Source organism: Hippocampus zosterae, chromosome 5 (assembly GCF_025434085.1).
Source record: "Hippocampus zosterae strain Florida chromosome 5, ASM2543408v3, whole genome shotgun sequence".
Lineage (NCBI taxonomy): Eukaryota > Metazoa > Chordata > Actinopteri > Syngnathiformes > Syngnathidae > Hippocampus > Hippocampus zosterae.
In genome coordinates this window covers 4,959,462-4,975,140 of record NC_067455.1, presented here as the reverse complement: position 1 = coordinate 4,975,140, position 15,679 = coordinate 4,959,462, and the positions used below count along the sequence as shown (strand labels likewise).

The following is a 15,679-nucleotide window of genomic DNA, read 5'->3' as shown; positions in this document are numbered from 1 at the left end:
ATCTTTCCAGGAATATTCAGTGGAAACTGACAAATATGTTACGGGTGAGCTACATAAACAACCATTCTCCTTCACAACTACGGACAATAGACTGGAGTTTTCAATGAACCAACATGGATGTTATATCAGCTACCAGGCCATAATACGTGCTTTAACCCCCCCCCCCCCCCCCCCCAAGACTATAAACAATATAAATAAGTGCATTATTTATTGTGTCAGTAAAGTTAAGGGCGTTCTAAAGAAAAGTGTGTGATTTAAAATATACGTGGAATTCTTGGAGAAAAACCTTGATTGCTTACCACACTGAAAATGAGGGGAAGGCGATGATGTTAGGAGATGATACATCGTTAAACGTTGAGGGTGTGTGTGTGTGTGTGTGTGTTTTGTAATATACAATGAGCCAAATCAAAAGGTCAGTAGGCTTCTGAGAACACAACAGCCTGTTCAAAAAGAACAAAATGTTGCTCTGTGCAAATGGAAAGCGAAACATCCGAACGAACAGCTAACATGTTACTCACCAATCAGATATTCAACGGGGGGGCGGAGCTAAGAAGAAACTCATACGCACACAAAAAAAAATCTTGAGGACTGAGCCATTCAGAGACGTGAGAAGGGGTGCTCAAATTGCAATTTCACACTAGATTTCGTCTGGAGCCGCACACTGTGAGTTATTATTGATCGAGTGAAGTTATAATCCCGAGAGTCATTTCTTTTTATATTAGGTTATTTTATGGCGGTTATAGTTGATTTAAATATTGATTATATAATGCAGTAGTCCCACCTGAATGGTGTGCTCCATCTAGTCGGCAGAAACCGCAGCTGGGATGCTTCAGTCAATTTAGGACGTGATGACGTTTCACTGTTCAAATAAAAGTGTAAATAGCATGACTTTTTTTATCTTGTTAATATTTCCGATTTTATTTTTAAGTTATCTTATTCCTAAAGTGTGTGGCTGCTGATATATTGACTCAACCGTCAGCTTTCAGAAATTAGTGATATAAAGGGTTGTTCAGTAAGATAAGGTATAATTGAAAATATTTTGTCTGTGTCAAAGTGGAACTAAAAAAAAGCAGTAATATGTGCCATCATTGGTCTAAACAGAGAATGGTGAATCATCAGATTAATCCATCCATCTCAGGAGGCTGCCATTTTTGGGCCTGACTGGCCTTTAATGTCGACTGAAATTGACATTAAACTGCCCACAGCTCGCATTGCCAATGTCGCATGACTCAACCCGCAATACAAGTGAGCTGTCACGTGTAATTCTTGCCGGCTCGTATCTGCAGTGAGAAAACACGCTCGTCAGGTCACCCGACTCTCAAGGTTCCAATTGAGTGCAAACACTGCATTTGGCCGCCGATCGGATCAATAGGAGTGTTCAATACACTTGACCCCCGCATACCCCTGGTTTGGCATCCACGGAGTCGCATATGATGCTGATGGTCCCCCCCCCCACCCCCTCTTTTCTCCCTGTTTTTCATGGAAAACATACTGAATGTTCACCATCTTATTTGAAGATTTCTTTGGGTTGGATTTTATTTTTGGGACAATTCATTTCAATGGGCACTACAGTAATTCTATTTGGATTTTCGCTATTGGCAGACCGGCTTGATCCCTATCCGAGCAGGGCTTGATGGTTATCCTGATTCACCATCCTGCCGGCAGGAAACAAGACACACAACAATATGCACATACACACACACACAGGATATGAAAGTATAGCACGGAGGCAGATAAAGACATTAATAAACGAAGCGCTTCGTCATTCTTCTCTCCTTTATTTCCCCAAAGCTCACATTTGTTTCAATTGGAGCATACAATCCAGATTTATGACATCAAAACAAGATGCACTTCCTTTTTTCCCCACTGCGACCAAGGTCCATTTTTCCTTGCTGCATTTTTTTTTTTGCATCCATCCATCCATTATCGTCTTGACTTTGCCTGCTGCCTGCCGTTAATCTCGCCTCTTTTCTGTGTGAACTTTGTGAACTGAGCTCGCCCGCATTGACATGGAAGCCCGCCGTTTCTGGTGGTTGTCATTCTTCACCAAAATGGACAGTAACAAGGTGAAAAGTCATTCAAGCACTCACAGAGGGTTCATGAGGAAGTGAAGGGCACTGGATTCATTCTTCTTACTTGTTGAACGCATCATTCCAAAGAGATGATGGGTGGAGCTGGAAGACTCACAGACGCAGCATTTTATCTCAAAGCCAAAAAATTACACTTAAGGGCAGCATTTCCTAATCCTTACTGAGCCATGGTTTCTAAAGACAAAAAAAAACAACCTAATTTTTGGACCAATTATGTGATATTGCGTAGTTTTACATGGTGAATATCACAATCTGAACTGAAAACAGTTGTTGGATCTGTTCATGTGGCGCATGCAACGGACACATCAGAAAAGCCTTTCCAAAGCCACACTCACAACTTCACCAAACATGCAAGTGTGTGCCACTTTTCAGAAGAGTGCAGAAGTTATCCCTGATCACACTGTAAAGCAAATGCTAACACTGCAGCTCTGCTTACCTTTGGACTGTGTAGCCGCTTGAAAGTGGCCGCTCTTCGTCCAGCCAGGCTGCAATGTCATGGGTGGAGAAATTCAATGTGGAGATGGAAATTCAAATAAGAACAGTTTTGAAGTTTCGGTTTTGAATCTCAGCTCGTCTCCCGATTAATTTTCCATTTGCGCTTTTAAAATGGGAGTTGGGCGGCCCGGTAGCCCAGTGGTTAGCACGTCGGCTTCACAGTGCAGAGGTACCGGGTTCGATTCCAGCTCCGGCCTCCCTGTGTGGAGTTTGCATGTTCTCCCCGGGCCTGCGTGGGTTTTCTCCGGGTGCTCCGGTTTCCTCCCACATTCCAAAAACATGCGTGGCAGGCTGATTGGACGCTCTAAATTGTCCCTAGGTGTGATTGTGAGCGTGGATGGTTGTTCGTCTCTGTGTGCCCTGCGATTGGCTGGCAACCGATTCAGGGTGTCCCCCGCCTACTGCCCGAAGACAGCTGGGATAGGCTCCAGCACCCCCCGCGACCCTAGTGAGGATCAAGCGGCTCGGAAGATGAATGAATGAATGAATGAAAGGACAGTCCACATGTAAAAAGTTATGCGCCTGCAATGTAGCACCACGTTTTGCCACAACATGGCAACCAGCCCGAGGGGCCGAGTCGAGGAGATGTTCAAGTCATGACCATAAAACCTATGCTAAATTCCGTTAATCTGCCTATAATGTTTCGCATTACATGTTAGCATTAAGCTAGCGAAATTTTTAAAAATATTTTTTGATACATTTTATTTTCTGTTGTGTGTGACAGTATTTCTGTTCAATTAAACTGGGACTGACAAATAAATAGCCCTTTAAAAAGTGTTTTCAAAGATTAAATTAAACATTTGGGAAAAGTAAAATTAGATTAGCACTGGACAAGGTTTAGAAAATCAATCGCAAAATGTGATCAATGACAAGTAACGTGTTTTTTGTATGGTTTTGAAAGAACACAGAAAACAAGTGGGTGGGTTTTTTTTTCCATTATAAATTCTAAACCAGCTGGAACAAAGTACAAAAAAAACCTGATATACATCAACACACCACATTGAGCGTACCACAAAATATACAGTTTACAGTCAAGAGAAGTACGGAGAATCTCATCCAAATAATATTCCTTAAAGAGAAAACAAAAACAAAATTACAACTCAGTAGTCCCAAACTTGACAAAAAAAAGGAAGCAACATGCACATCATTGGATATAAAACAGTGAATAATAAAACGAGAACAAACACTCGGGAGTTCAAGCCTGCCGTGACAGCTTTGCTAACAGTCAAGATCAGTAGAGACACACACTGAAATCCAAAATCAGATGATGGATTGAAGTGACCCTTTTTTTTTTTTGTATTTTTAACTCAAAGCCGTTAGTTCCAGTGTACAACAAAAGTCAAAGGCCACGACAAGCTGCTATCAGAGAGCACAGATCATCAGTATCCCATCACCTCCAGAAAAAAAAAATCAGATCAGCTTCCCCGATTTGCTGCTGTGACATTTTCTGATGTGTTAAAAAAAAATCCATCCAGCAGAAAAAAAACACATTTGACTCCCTTCCCTTCATAACTGCTGGCCCCTCAAATGACGAGTGATTGTTCCAGCTTCCCCCTACCCCTCATCCCTGCAATTTTAGTTGGCCTTCTGAATGGTTTAATCCTGATTTAAAAAAAAAAAAGAAAAAATGGCTGCAGCTCACACCTATGGTAATTGGTTTTTAGAATTAAAAATTTGACCAAAAAGAGACAGTCAAAGGGGAAAAAATGGACAAACTAAATGTAGATATTGTTTAAAAGATATGTTGCAAATGGCTTGACTGTCCTCTGACCTCACAAAAAAAAGGCAAGCAACCAATTAATAAAATCCTCAGGGGGCGGGGCAAATAAACCATTTTGAAGGCTTTGCCAAAATTCTCTCAATGCTACCTTAATTTTTTTTCTCAGTATTAAAAAAAAATACAAATTCAGTCCTGTTAGCCAAATTATTAAGAAACCATGCCCATTTTCTTTCCCCAACATTTTTTTTTTGCTTCTGGCAGCCATTTTAGCCATTTGCAGGGGTCTCCCAAGACAAATCCACTGGCACTGAAACACCAATATTTTGTTTTTGTTCAACTTTTGGGTGTACATTGGGATCAAAGATTATATTCGTGTGGTTGCTAACATCGGCCTTGATTCTAAAATTTCACACAAAATACGTCTTGAAGTCCACACGTTGTTCAGCAGAATGGTCCGTTGTCCCAAAACAAACAAACAAAAAAAGGTGTCGGTGTTTTAGGCCGGATTCACACTGCATGGTTGAAGTAACAATTGGGCTACTTATGAAAACAGTGTACATTAGTGTGATGTTGTCAAAACAGCAGAAAACGCGGTGTGCTCGATTCAGAAGCAAGACAGTCATGATTACAGAGGTGGGAAAAAGACGGAGCGTCCCCCTAATTTCACACATGCGCTGCGCGATTTGTTTGAAGTGCAGGCTCCGAGGCACAATAGTAGTCGCCGTGTGATGATGCCATTCAAATTTTTAAATACTTTTTGATGCCACAGCATTCCACTACTCTGCCAGGGAATCATGGAAAGTTGTGATTCGTTCACGAAAGCGTCATTTAGTGATGCCACACATGCGGCGCGAATTGGAGAGGTGATGGGGGGGGGGTATGGCAGTTTGGGCCTCTGACCCCCCCTTTAAAAGCATAGCGAATACAAATCGGTGCTGTTTTTTTTTTTTTTCTTCATAACTGTCAAGCTTCTTCCCTTGGTCCCTCTGCCACTCTTCGTTCAGCACTGCGGGAAGGAAGAAAGAGAGCCGCGTGAACGTCAAAAGCAACACAGTCGTCTACATAGTGACAGCGAGACGGCATCGAGGCCGACGTGGAGATGTTATTTCATTTAGACTGACTTTAATGGGGGGGGGGGGGGGGGTGGAGAGACAGGCCGCCGCACGGCCTCAACACAAAATGCTAAAGGGAGCGTGCCAGTAGGCTGCCAATCACCAACGAGCCGCTGTCACGAGTTTGACAAGATATCTGACATGCGCGACGGCATTTGGGATGCGAGCTGTCGTGCCCGCCGAGCTGCCGCAACGACGTTGTCAATCTGAGAAATTTTCTAGACTCGTTTGGTATTTGCGGATGGTTCCTTCCGTTTTTTTTTTACCGCAAGTCGCCATACAGCAAAGAGCAAAAGTCCATGGCCTGATTAAATGAAGCTCCTCCCCTCACTTCAACAAAGGCCGTTGGAATCAAGATTTTAAAATGAGATATGGCTTTGGCCTGAGCACAAATGCAGTGAAGAAGTGAGTCTAGGTCACCACAATAACCAAAAACAACAACAAAAAGTGATTTGGTAAATTACCGTATGAGCTTCTGACGATGTTAGCCCGTGTCTGGTAACTCACCTGTTCTGTAGGCGGTCTCTTGTGAAGGAGACCGGCTTCTTCGTTGGCCTTGTCCGTCTTCATTTCCACTACAATGTCATTGTTCACTTCTGCGTCCGCCCTGAAGGAGATAAACAAACAAATTATAAACCACCACCCCCCAAAAAACACCAAAATAACATGAACCGTTGATCATTTGAGGCCAACAACAAAATCATATAATGAGTTCCTTAACCCTAGAGCGCCACCTACACTTGTGGAGTTTCACTTACATCCAAGTCACTTTAATGGCTATAAGCAGAGATGTTAAAAAACAACAACAATCATTTCCACTACAATGTCATTGTTCACTTCTGCGTCCGCACTGAAGGAGAGAAACAAACAAATTATAAACCACCACCCCCAAAAAAACACCAAAACAACATGAACCTTTGATCATTCGAGGCCAACAACAAAATCATATAATGAGTTCCTTAGCCCTAGAGCGCCACCTACACTTGTGGAGTTTCACTTACATCCATGTCACCTTAATGACTATAAGCAGAGATGTTAAAAAAAAACAATAATTTCCACTACAATGTCATTGTTCACTTCTGCGTCCGCCCTGAAGGAGAGAAACAAACAAATTATAAACCACCATCTCCCAAAAAACACCAAAATAACACGAACCGTTGATCATTTGAGGCCAACAACAAAATCATATAATGAGTTCCTTAGCCCTAGAGCGCCACCTACACTTGTGGAGTTTCACTTACATCCAAGTCACTTTAATGACTATAAGCAGAGATGTTAAAAAAACAAAACAAAAACATTTCATAAGTGCCAAAGACGAGTCGAAGCTAATGAAGTCAAGCTAACAACTAGCACGGGTGCTCACAAAACAAGAGGTACTGAAGCATGCCTCCCCCCAAAAAAGTGTCTTGAGATACAAGTTGAATTTGTTCCACGACCGTGCTCTTCAGTCAAAACACAATTTCAAAGCATTTGTATGAATAAATAAAGTGTTTGTGCACCTTGATAAATTCTTGCGCTCAATTAGGCCACTAGGGGGGGCAGTCATTCAGACACAAAGACGACTTTCACAACTACTATAAGGAAACTGCAATAGCCTTCTTTTTTTTTGTAAAATGATAAAGAATATATGCTTGTGAGTATTGTTTTTATCTGTCTGTGGATTGAAGGCTTATAACATCGCAACTATTGATGCGAGTAGTTAGCCCATGGATGGCGTTTTGCATTGTTGGTTAGCATTAAGCTAAGCAGACTGAAAGCTATGTAGCCGTTTTAAATGCCTGTACACGTGTAAACACTTTCTCTAAACGGCGAAGGAAGATAATTTATCGCCACGGATATTTCGTGGCTGGAGCTCTGATGGGAAGCAGGAGCGCAGCTACTCACACTTCCTTCTTGTCTTTCTTGGCGCAGGGCAGCTTACTCTTCTTGTTGAGGAAGTAGATGAGAGCCACCAACAGCAGGAGCAGCAGCACGCACACCACCACGGCTATCACCACCCCGCTGGAACCGCCCTGCTGCTGATCAGCTACAGCGTCGCAATAACGGGGGTGGGTGAGGATGGGGAGGTGGTGGTGGGAGGGGGGTGGGTGGGAAGTGGGTCGGGAAGATGGAGGTGGAAAGTGATCGTAGTGAAGGAAGAATTTCGAGGGTATGGGAGGGTTTTATTGATTTGATTTGAAGGGGGGGGGGGATCGTGATGATTGGGGCGTAGGAGGAGCAGGAGGAGGAAATTTTGTAGCAGATAGATGAGGATGGGAAGGGGGTTAGGGGGGGTGTCCAAATAGGTCCGGATGGGAGAGGTGGATGGGGGAGGAAGAGTAAGGGGGGGGAAGTGGGATGTGGAGTTAGTCTTAAATGCTGAAAAATGAAATGTGATGGGACCCAAAATAACGGGACCTGCCACGACACGATGACCACATCACAACACCCCCCCCCCACCCCTCCCCCGGCCCCACCCACATTTTTTATTACTAGATTCGTGGAGACAGGACGTTACGATACTATTCTTACGATCACATTTTGGGCTGCCCAAATCTCGTCGTAAACAACCTTTCGCGTTAATCGCTAGCAAGCGAAAAACAGGAAATCCAGGAGCGTGCCTTCCTGCGCCACTTATTCTGAAATGTTGGACCAGTTGAAAATTAAGGAACGCGTTTCTCCGAAATGTGAAAATTAAATTACAAACAAAATGCTTGTTGTTTCTCACCTACATGATTCACCGAAATGCGTGAAATGCTCGCATTGTAGCACCAACTAACGATTTTTTTGCCTGGAGTATCCGTGGCTGGTATCGGCAGCCTTAATGAGAACTTCAAATGATTTTCGCAATTCACAGAAGTACACGTCACCAACAAATAGCAGGGATTTTCCCATGCTTTTAATTGGATAATTCGTTTTTGCCCGCATCCACGAAGTGTCATCTAGAAGCAAATGAGGTCATTGTGCGGTGTTTCTAATCTGAAAGCTGTAAAACTAAACGTGACGTCTGTCCCCACGACGGCAGTAATACAAACATGCGTACACAAGCAGCTCTTGTCAAAACACAAATGTACTACATCGTGTACGGAGAGTCAACCACAAACACACACACACACACACACACACACACACACACGCAGGTGGACAAAAAGCACGTGAGTCAAGTTAGCGGTTACAGACCTGACTTAAGCACAGGGTTTCCAGAGAGCAGCACTTTGAGAAAAAGAAAGTCGCTCAGTCCAGTAGCTTAGCAAAGCAACCGCCATAAAACATGCAAAGGCACACAAACAGCAAAGGAAAAGAGGACGAGCGTGCAACGAGAAGTCAAAAGGAGACGCACACAGAAGTGGAAAGGAAGGGATAGAAGGTAATAAGAATAGAATAGAATCCTTTATTGTCCCCTGAGGGCCACCCCAAAAAAAAAAAAAAGTGTTGCAGCGTCCACAAAATATCAGACAGACATTACAAATGTGACAAGAGAAGAAAAAGAAGAACAATATACAATATCCACAGTGTTTGGTAGCAAGAGGGCTCATGTACAAGATTGCAATGCAGCAGTGTGTGTGTGTGTGTGTGTGTGTAAGATGGAGGGAATGGGGCAGGTGGGTGAAGAAGGAAGGGGTCAAGGGGGCAGGGGGTACTAAAACGACAGGGTCGGAACAAGAAAGAGTCCTGAAAGCAGGAGGGACAAGAGGAGGAGGAGGAGGGAGAAGGCTCTACCTCTGTCGGCGGAGTTTTGAATAGCTGTAAAACAAACAAACAAAAAAAAAATGACCAGAAGAAGAAGATAGTGTGAAATGCTGATTGGTTGACGTGGTGCAGGAAGACAAAAAAAAAATTGCATCAAGATTGCGTGAAAGAGGGTTGTTTACCCACTAAATGGAAGGCGCAGAAATTTATTTAAAAATGTGAAATTTGCACCAAGTGAACAAAATTTGGCTTTTGTTTAGTTTTTTTTGGGGGGGGGGGCTAATAATCACAAAGAAGAGAAGAACAAATGAGTCATGGGCATGCAGCAAAAACAAAAGCATCAGGATTTTTTGGTGAGACGAGGATTTAATGAGCTTTTTTTTGGGGGGGGGGCAAAAAAAAAAAAAAGGGTGTCTGACCTCTTTTGAGAGACACGCTGAAGGTCTTGCTATCGGTGCCGTACTCGTTGGCCACCTCGCAGGTCACGCCGTCCTTCATGACGGCGGCGCTGGCCGCCAGGACGACGGTGCTCACCACCTTGTTGCCCTCCACCGTCACGGACTGGGGGACAAAAAGACAATCGCATCACACTCACGTTCTGTCGTCATCATGTTTCGCTTTTATCCCTCCCCCCACCCCCCACCCCCCACCCCCTTTTTCCAAAATCCCAACCCGAGCCTCTTTTCATGTTTTAATACCGCAGACATCAGCATGTACAGATGAAACACTGCAGTTGAAAAGGAATTGGTGATCCCCCCCCCTTTTTACTATTTCACTTGATGTCACGCCAAGCCGCCTAGCGCCGACGGGGACTTTTTCTTTTCAATTCAAGTGAATTAATAGCAAAATAGGCCGAGCAAAACACAATTTCCCCGGCCCTGCTCAGGCACACCGAAGCGCTCTGAAGTTCTGATGATCTGTTTGTACAGCTTTGCTTACACAATGAAATCATAATAATAACGATAATTTTGTTATGTGATCAAATGTTTTAAACTGTTCCCTTGACGGACGCCAGTAGAGTCTGACCAGTCGTTTGTCTCGTGATCAAAATTACAACTCAAAACATTGGTCTGTGACACCAAATTTTAATTTTATAATTTATTTGAGGGGCAGAAAATGTGTAGAATTTTCAATTTTATCAAGAAAAAAAAGAGAACTTCAACCAAAATAATTTTTTAATGTTTTGAAGGAATTTTTTTTTCAAGAAAAAAAGTCTTTCAAAAGAAGAATTTTTTAAATATATTTTTCAAGAAAGCGTTTTTAACGCCATTTAACGACTTTCTGTGAACAATTTTGATCCCGTTGGACCAGAATGAACACAAAGCGAGGATGTTCAATTGCTCCGACTGAGGCCCCGTACCTCTTTTCCGGTGGGCTTCCAGTTGAACTGTGGAACGGGGGAGCCGTAGGCGGAGCATCTGAGGGATACCGCATCTCCTTCGTTGGACACCTCCCCGCCGACCGGCGTTTCGATCACGGGCTTTCCTGCGGAGGGACAGAGGAAGGAGCGTGTAAATAAAACGCTTCCATCTCGCGCTGGGCGTAAACCGACGAGTTGGGAAGCGACGCCCCGGCTTGGCCCCTTCCTACAACTGTGCCGCGTCCTTCCTGAGCGACTTTCAGAGTTAGCTAACCTGCATTGTTAGTCAGCTAACACGCATTGTTAGCATCCTGTTGGCGTGTCGGAGGAGAAATAGCTTTTGATGGTTTATACAGATGCGGTTGACTTTGGACTGGACACTAGTCCAAAGTTAAGTGATTCCCAGCACCCCAAACAATTTGAAAGATTTACAGTATGGTTTTTTTTTTCATTTTCTGTATTCCTTTTTACAGGTAAAAACATTTAACCATACCGTACGTATGGTTAAATATTAGGGTTCAACACAATGTTGGACGCTAATATTTTAACAATTAAAATACATAATCATAGCTCACAGTTTATGTGTTTAGAGTTAGTTGATGTTTTTTCTTGTTTCTATCTTGCCAATTCCATTGGTCAGTGAAGGCACCACTGTCCTCTTTTTGAATGGGAATGAGAGAAGCTAGCTAGCTGTTCATGTGCGTGTATTATAGACAAGCTGCTACTGGCAAGCTAACTGAGCGATAGAAACATGTTTTGGGAATAGTCAGAGAAATCCAAATCACTCAGTAAAGTGATTGTTTAGCCACTTGACATTAGAGAAGGCACCACTGTCCTCTTTTTGAATGGGAATGAGAGAAGCTAGCTAGCTGTTCATGTGCATGTATTATAGACAAGCTGCTACTGGCAAGCTAGCTGAGCGATAGAAACATGTTTCGGGAATAGTCAGAGAAATCTAAATCACTCAGTAAAGTGATTGTTTAGCCACTTGACATTCTCATTCACTGACTTTCACGCATTCAGTCAAAAATAGGCCGAGATGTGACAGTACTTTACAACGTGAGGATGGTGAAACCAAGTTGACAAAAATAATAGCTGAACCTCACACACATAGATTTTTGTGTTATAGTAAATGCACAAGGTTTAAAATGTACAATATGAATAATTAATTAAATATTTGGTCACTATTCAACTGATTTTGTGTGTCGCGCAGCCAACCCAACTCCCGCGCTAAACAAATGATTACTGTGCAGTGATTCCAAGAGTTTTGAAGTCATGCCAGTGTCAGCGTGGTACCTTTAATGGTGAGGGTGGCGCTAGCCTGGTCCATCAGTCCCGGCACGGACGGCACGGCCCCGACGCATCTATACTCTCCGTCTTTCTCGTATGAGTCGGCCGTTATCGAGAGGGTCCCGTCCTGAGAGAGAACCTCGGAACCCTGCGGCGATGAAAACACGGACCATGTAAGAGCCGTTGCTGCGCTCAGAGGACACTTCATTTTGGGACAGCCATCCATCCAGTTTCTGTTGTGTTGCTCGTCATTAGAGGCGTGGCAGAGTTGGAGTCCCGCCCCCCAAAAATATTTTAAAAATCGTATTTATTCTAACTGTTTTCCATCGTGCATGTCCTCATTCGTGGGTGAACTGGAGCCTTTATTAGCTGTGCTGCCTTTATCAGGTACAACCATATGATTTTTTTTTTGTGCTTTTCTTAAAAGAGTGTGATTGAGGTACCGGTATTCATGAATATGTTTTGATTGTGATCGCGCTGCATCGCCCGAAGTAGTTGACAGTATTTTTTGGTTATTTATCACACATCCCCATTTTGCATTGAACCTCGGTCCACGGTGTGGGTGTACCGAATGTTGTGGCCTGCGAGTAGATGGGAAAGCACAAAGTGCGGCGTTCACACACAATCACACAGCGATAACAAAATGACAAGTCGTGGGCCCATGTGATTTTTCCCAAGGAGGCCGTGCCACGTTAACAAGAAGGAGAAACGCGGCACATAAAGTTGTACTTGATACTTGATGTCAACAAGACGCAACAGAAGATGTGTAAAGCCCGACAACAACTGAGAAACATTCTGGGCGTGACAATACTAAAGGACACTACTGCATGACTGCTGACGTGTTTGTTTGTTTGCGTTTTACAATTTTCTTGTTATTATTATGATTCATTCATTCATTCATTCATCTTCCGAGCCACTTGATCCTCACTAGGGTCGCGGGGGGTGCTGGAGCCTATCCCAGCCGGCTTCGGGCAGTAGGCGGGGGACACCCTGAATCGGTTGCCAGCCAATCGCAGGGCACACAGAGACGAACAACCAACCACGCTCACACTCACACCTAGGGACAATTTAGAGTGTTCAATTAGCATGCCACGCATGTTTTCGGAATGTGGGAGGAAACCGGAGCACCCGGAGAAAACCCACGCAGGCCCGGGGAGAACATGCAAACTCCACATAGGGAGGCCGGAGCTGGAATCGAACCCGGTACCTCTGCACTGTGAAGCCGACGTGCTAACCACTGGACTACCGGGCCGCTCTTGTTATTATTATTTGTTGTTATTATTTTAATTATTTTTAGATTTTATGGTGCCAAACTTTGCTGTCGTGCTGCCTGCGCACATCAAGATGAAAAGTTTTTCGCCATTTAGCGTTGCCCATCTATCTATACGGGGTTTAAATGTGTAAACAATCGGAAAAAGAAATGACCCTAAAATGGCCTCTTCAAACAAAATGGCAGACTTTTTGTGTCTTTTTCAGGCTTGGGTTTTTGAGACTTTGTTGTGAGTCTATTCGGGATAGACAAATTTGATGTTGCTTTGTGAACGTGGCTTTGGGAGGGGGTGCGGTGAGTGGGGGACGCTACATACATTTTCAAAAAGGCTATCGAATCCATTTTCAAGGGTCACTCCCCGCTTTGCACCTGGTGCTTTGTAACCGAAAATGAAATGTCACATAAAACTACTTCTCCAAAATGTCAAATGATCACCTCTCTGGCAATAAGGTGTGATATTTGCCCGGTGTCGTGGGGGGGGGGGGGGGGGAAGCAGATAAAAACACACGCCTCACCTTTTTCCATTGCACCGTATGTGGGGCAGAGGCTTTGGTCTTACACTGCCACTCCACACTGTCTCCAAGCATGACAACCTGAGGCTTCGCCGGAGTCACACTCATCGGATCAATGTCTGACATGGGGTGGCGGAGGGGGTTGGGGGGGGGGGGAGAATAAAAATCAATTTAGAGCCTCGGCGAGCATGTAATAAAGCCCTTAACAGGGTTACACAAAGTTGAATATTTGGAAGTACAAAGCTAATGGCTTTTCTCTGAAGTTAACCCCACGTTGTGCTGAGCCCGTTCCGGGCAATTCCGAGGTTATCTTCCCTTAATGTGTTTGATAGTGTCAAATTAAGGATGGCTTGAAAGTGACGCCTGAACCGTGAACAAGCCGAATGGACGGTCGGACCCTTTTGTCCTTTCCACGCACGTCCCCCGGCGATTTGGTCGTTTTCCCTCCTTTCAGATCAAAGTCAAATAAAGCGAATTCATCGGTTATGTCTGAAAGATTATCATGGGTGATGAAGGATTTTTAACGTGACATCGTCGCCATTTCGGGGGTCAGTGGGGGGGGGGGGGGTCGCTATATGTTAAGAACAGCTCTCGAATGACAAATCGGACTTCAGTAGTTGAGACAAATGGGAAGCCGTATGGGGATAAAGAATAGAGTTACCGATGCAGCTGATTGTTTTCTGACATTTACATTCTCCACTACTTGTCACTGTGCAATTGATAATATAATCAATATATGAATCCATAGAGTATATGCGGGCCACTGGGCGGTGATGGTGATGTTTGCGCAGGTCACTCACAGTGCACGCTGAGGGTGATCTCGCCCTTCAGGTCGGCTTCGAGGTTGTCGAAGTCGATGGCCTTGCACGTGTACACGCCGGCATCGGTGCGCTTGGCGGATTTCAAGGTCAGGAGGCCACCCTGGCCGAAGACGACCTTGTCCTGGAGGGAGGGAGAAACACACACACACAAAAAAAAAGCCTACCATTGAAAAATGGTTGTGAATTTTACGCAGAGGAAACATTTGCGTGGATAACAATTCTAATAACTGGCGGTAAACTGTTGTATGATGACTTACACAAATCGATACTGCACTGCCTGCCACAAGACAAAACTCATGTATCTTTTTAAAATTTGTTTCTAAAAAATTTGAACTAAAAAAAAAAAAAAAAAAAAAAACACAAAACATTTTCTTTGTGTTTGGATGAATATAAAAACAGAGCAGAAATAATTTTCCTTTTTTTTCTAGATATAAAAAAATGTAAGCCCTGCTTTTTGTTGGACAGCAATGATATGTAGATTTTCTGCATGTTTTGGATGAAAACAAAAAAAAGTAAAAAGAAAAAATGTGTTCTCCTTTGGTTTCATCCGACAATGTCTTTGAACGTACGTCTTTGGTGAAGTCAAACTCGGGCTGAGGGTTTCCATCTGTCTCGCACTTCATGGTGACGTTGTCACCCTCTTTGACGGCGCCGGGGTTGAGAAGTGTAAACGTCGCCGTCTCGGAGGGGTCTAGATGGACAAGGACAGATATTGGAAGGGAACAGGTGAGAATTCTTCGACTGGGTGAGTTTCCAACACCATACTTTGTCATCAATAGACCTACAAAGCATTCCAAAAGTACTTTCCCAGTTACTCCTCTTTCCTGGCCTCATTCTCCACATTCTTTGACTTTTGCGGTGGGCATATTAACCGTGACGGCAACAAAGAATCAGCTACATGACGTTCAGAAGCCGTAACGGTGCCTTATAATGTTCCAGATTCAACTTCAAAGCAAAACTGTAATTTGAGTGAGCGGTTACGGACTTATGTCGTTTAAAAAAAACAAAAACTGAAACAAAAATACTTTAGCTTATATAGAACTCGGTTTATGGTCTATAAGGTATGTAAAAGAAAAATCTATTTGTGTTATTTCTATTGAATCGCACTAAAAGAGCCACTAGCTGCTAGCTAGCATTCCACAACAATCGTATGGATAGCATCCTGCTAATGCTAACGTGACTACTTTAGCTACTTTTTTACACTTTTATTTGATTCCATAAACAGCTAGCTACTAAGTAGAAAAATCTACTTGTGTTATTTCTATTGAATCGCACTAAAAGAGCCACTAGCTGCTAGCTAGCATTCCACAAAAATCGTATGGATAGCATCCTGCTAATGC

General features: G+C 43.5%; 2 protein-coding genes across 4 annotated transcripts in view; both read right to left on the bottom strand.

Moving 5' to 3' along the window:
• The window catches only part of ca14 (carbonic anhydrase XIV), a 159,703-nt gene that overhangs the window by 135,548 nt on the left and 8,476 nt on the right, over positions 1-15,679 (bottom strand). The window lies entirely within an intron of this gene.
• LOC127600489 (basal cell adhesion molecule-like) overlaps positions 3,824-15,679 on the bottom strand; it is a 53,775-nt gene continuing 41,919 nt past the window's right edge. The window contains exons 7-17 of one of the 3 annotated variants that reach the window (XM_052065099.1): positions 14,909-15,030; positions 14,319-14,460; positions 13,522-13,637; positions 11,743-11,884; positions 10,447-10,571; positions 9,506-9,647; positions 9,117-9,140; positions 8,577-8,609; positions 7,302-7,443; positions 5,925-6,024; positions 3,824-5,311 (exon numbers count right to left, since the gene is read on the bottom strand). In XM_052065099.1, coding sequence (XP_051921059.1) covers positions 5,306-5,311; positions 5,925-6,024; positions 7,302-7,443; positions 8,577-8,609; positions 9,117-9,140; positions 9,506-9,647; positions 10,447-10,571; positions 11,743-11,884; positions 13,522-13,637; positions 14,319-14,460; positions 14,909-15,030 — 1,094 coding nt within the window. In that variant the 3' untranslated portion in view covers positions 3,824-5,305. The remainder of the gene's footprint in view (positions 5,312-5,924; positions 6,025-7,301; positions 7,444-8,576; positions 8,610-9,116; positions 9,141-9,505; positions 9,648-10,446; positions 10,572-11,742; positions 11,885-13,521; positions 13,638-14,318; positions 14,461-14,908; positions 15,031-15,679) is intronic. The other 2 variants (XM_052065100.1, XM_052065101.1) reach the window with 2 other exon arrangements.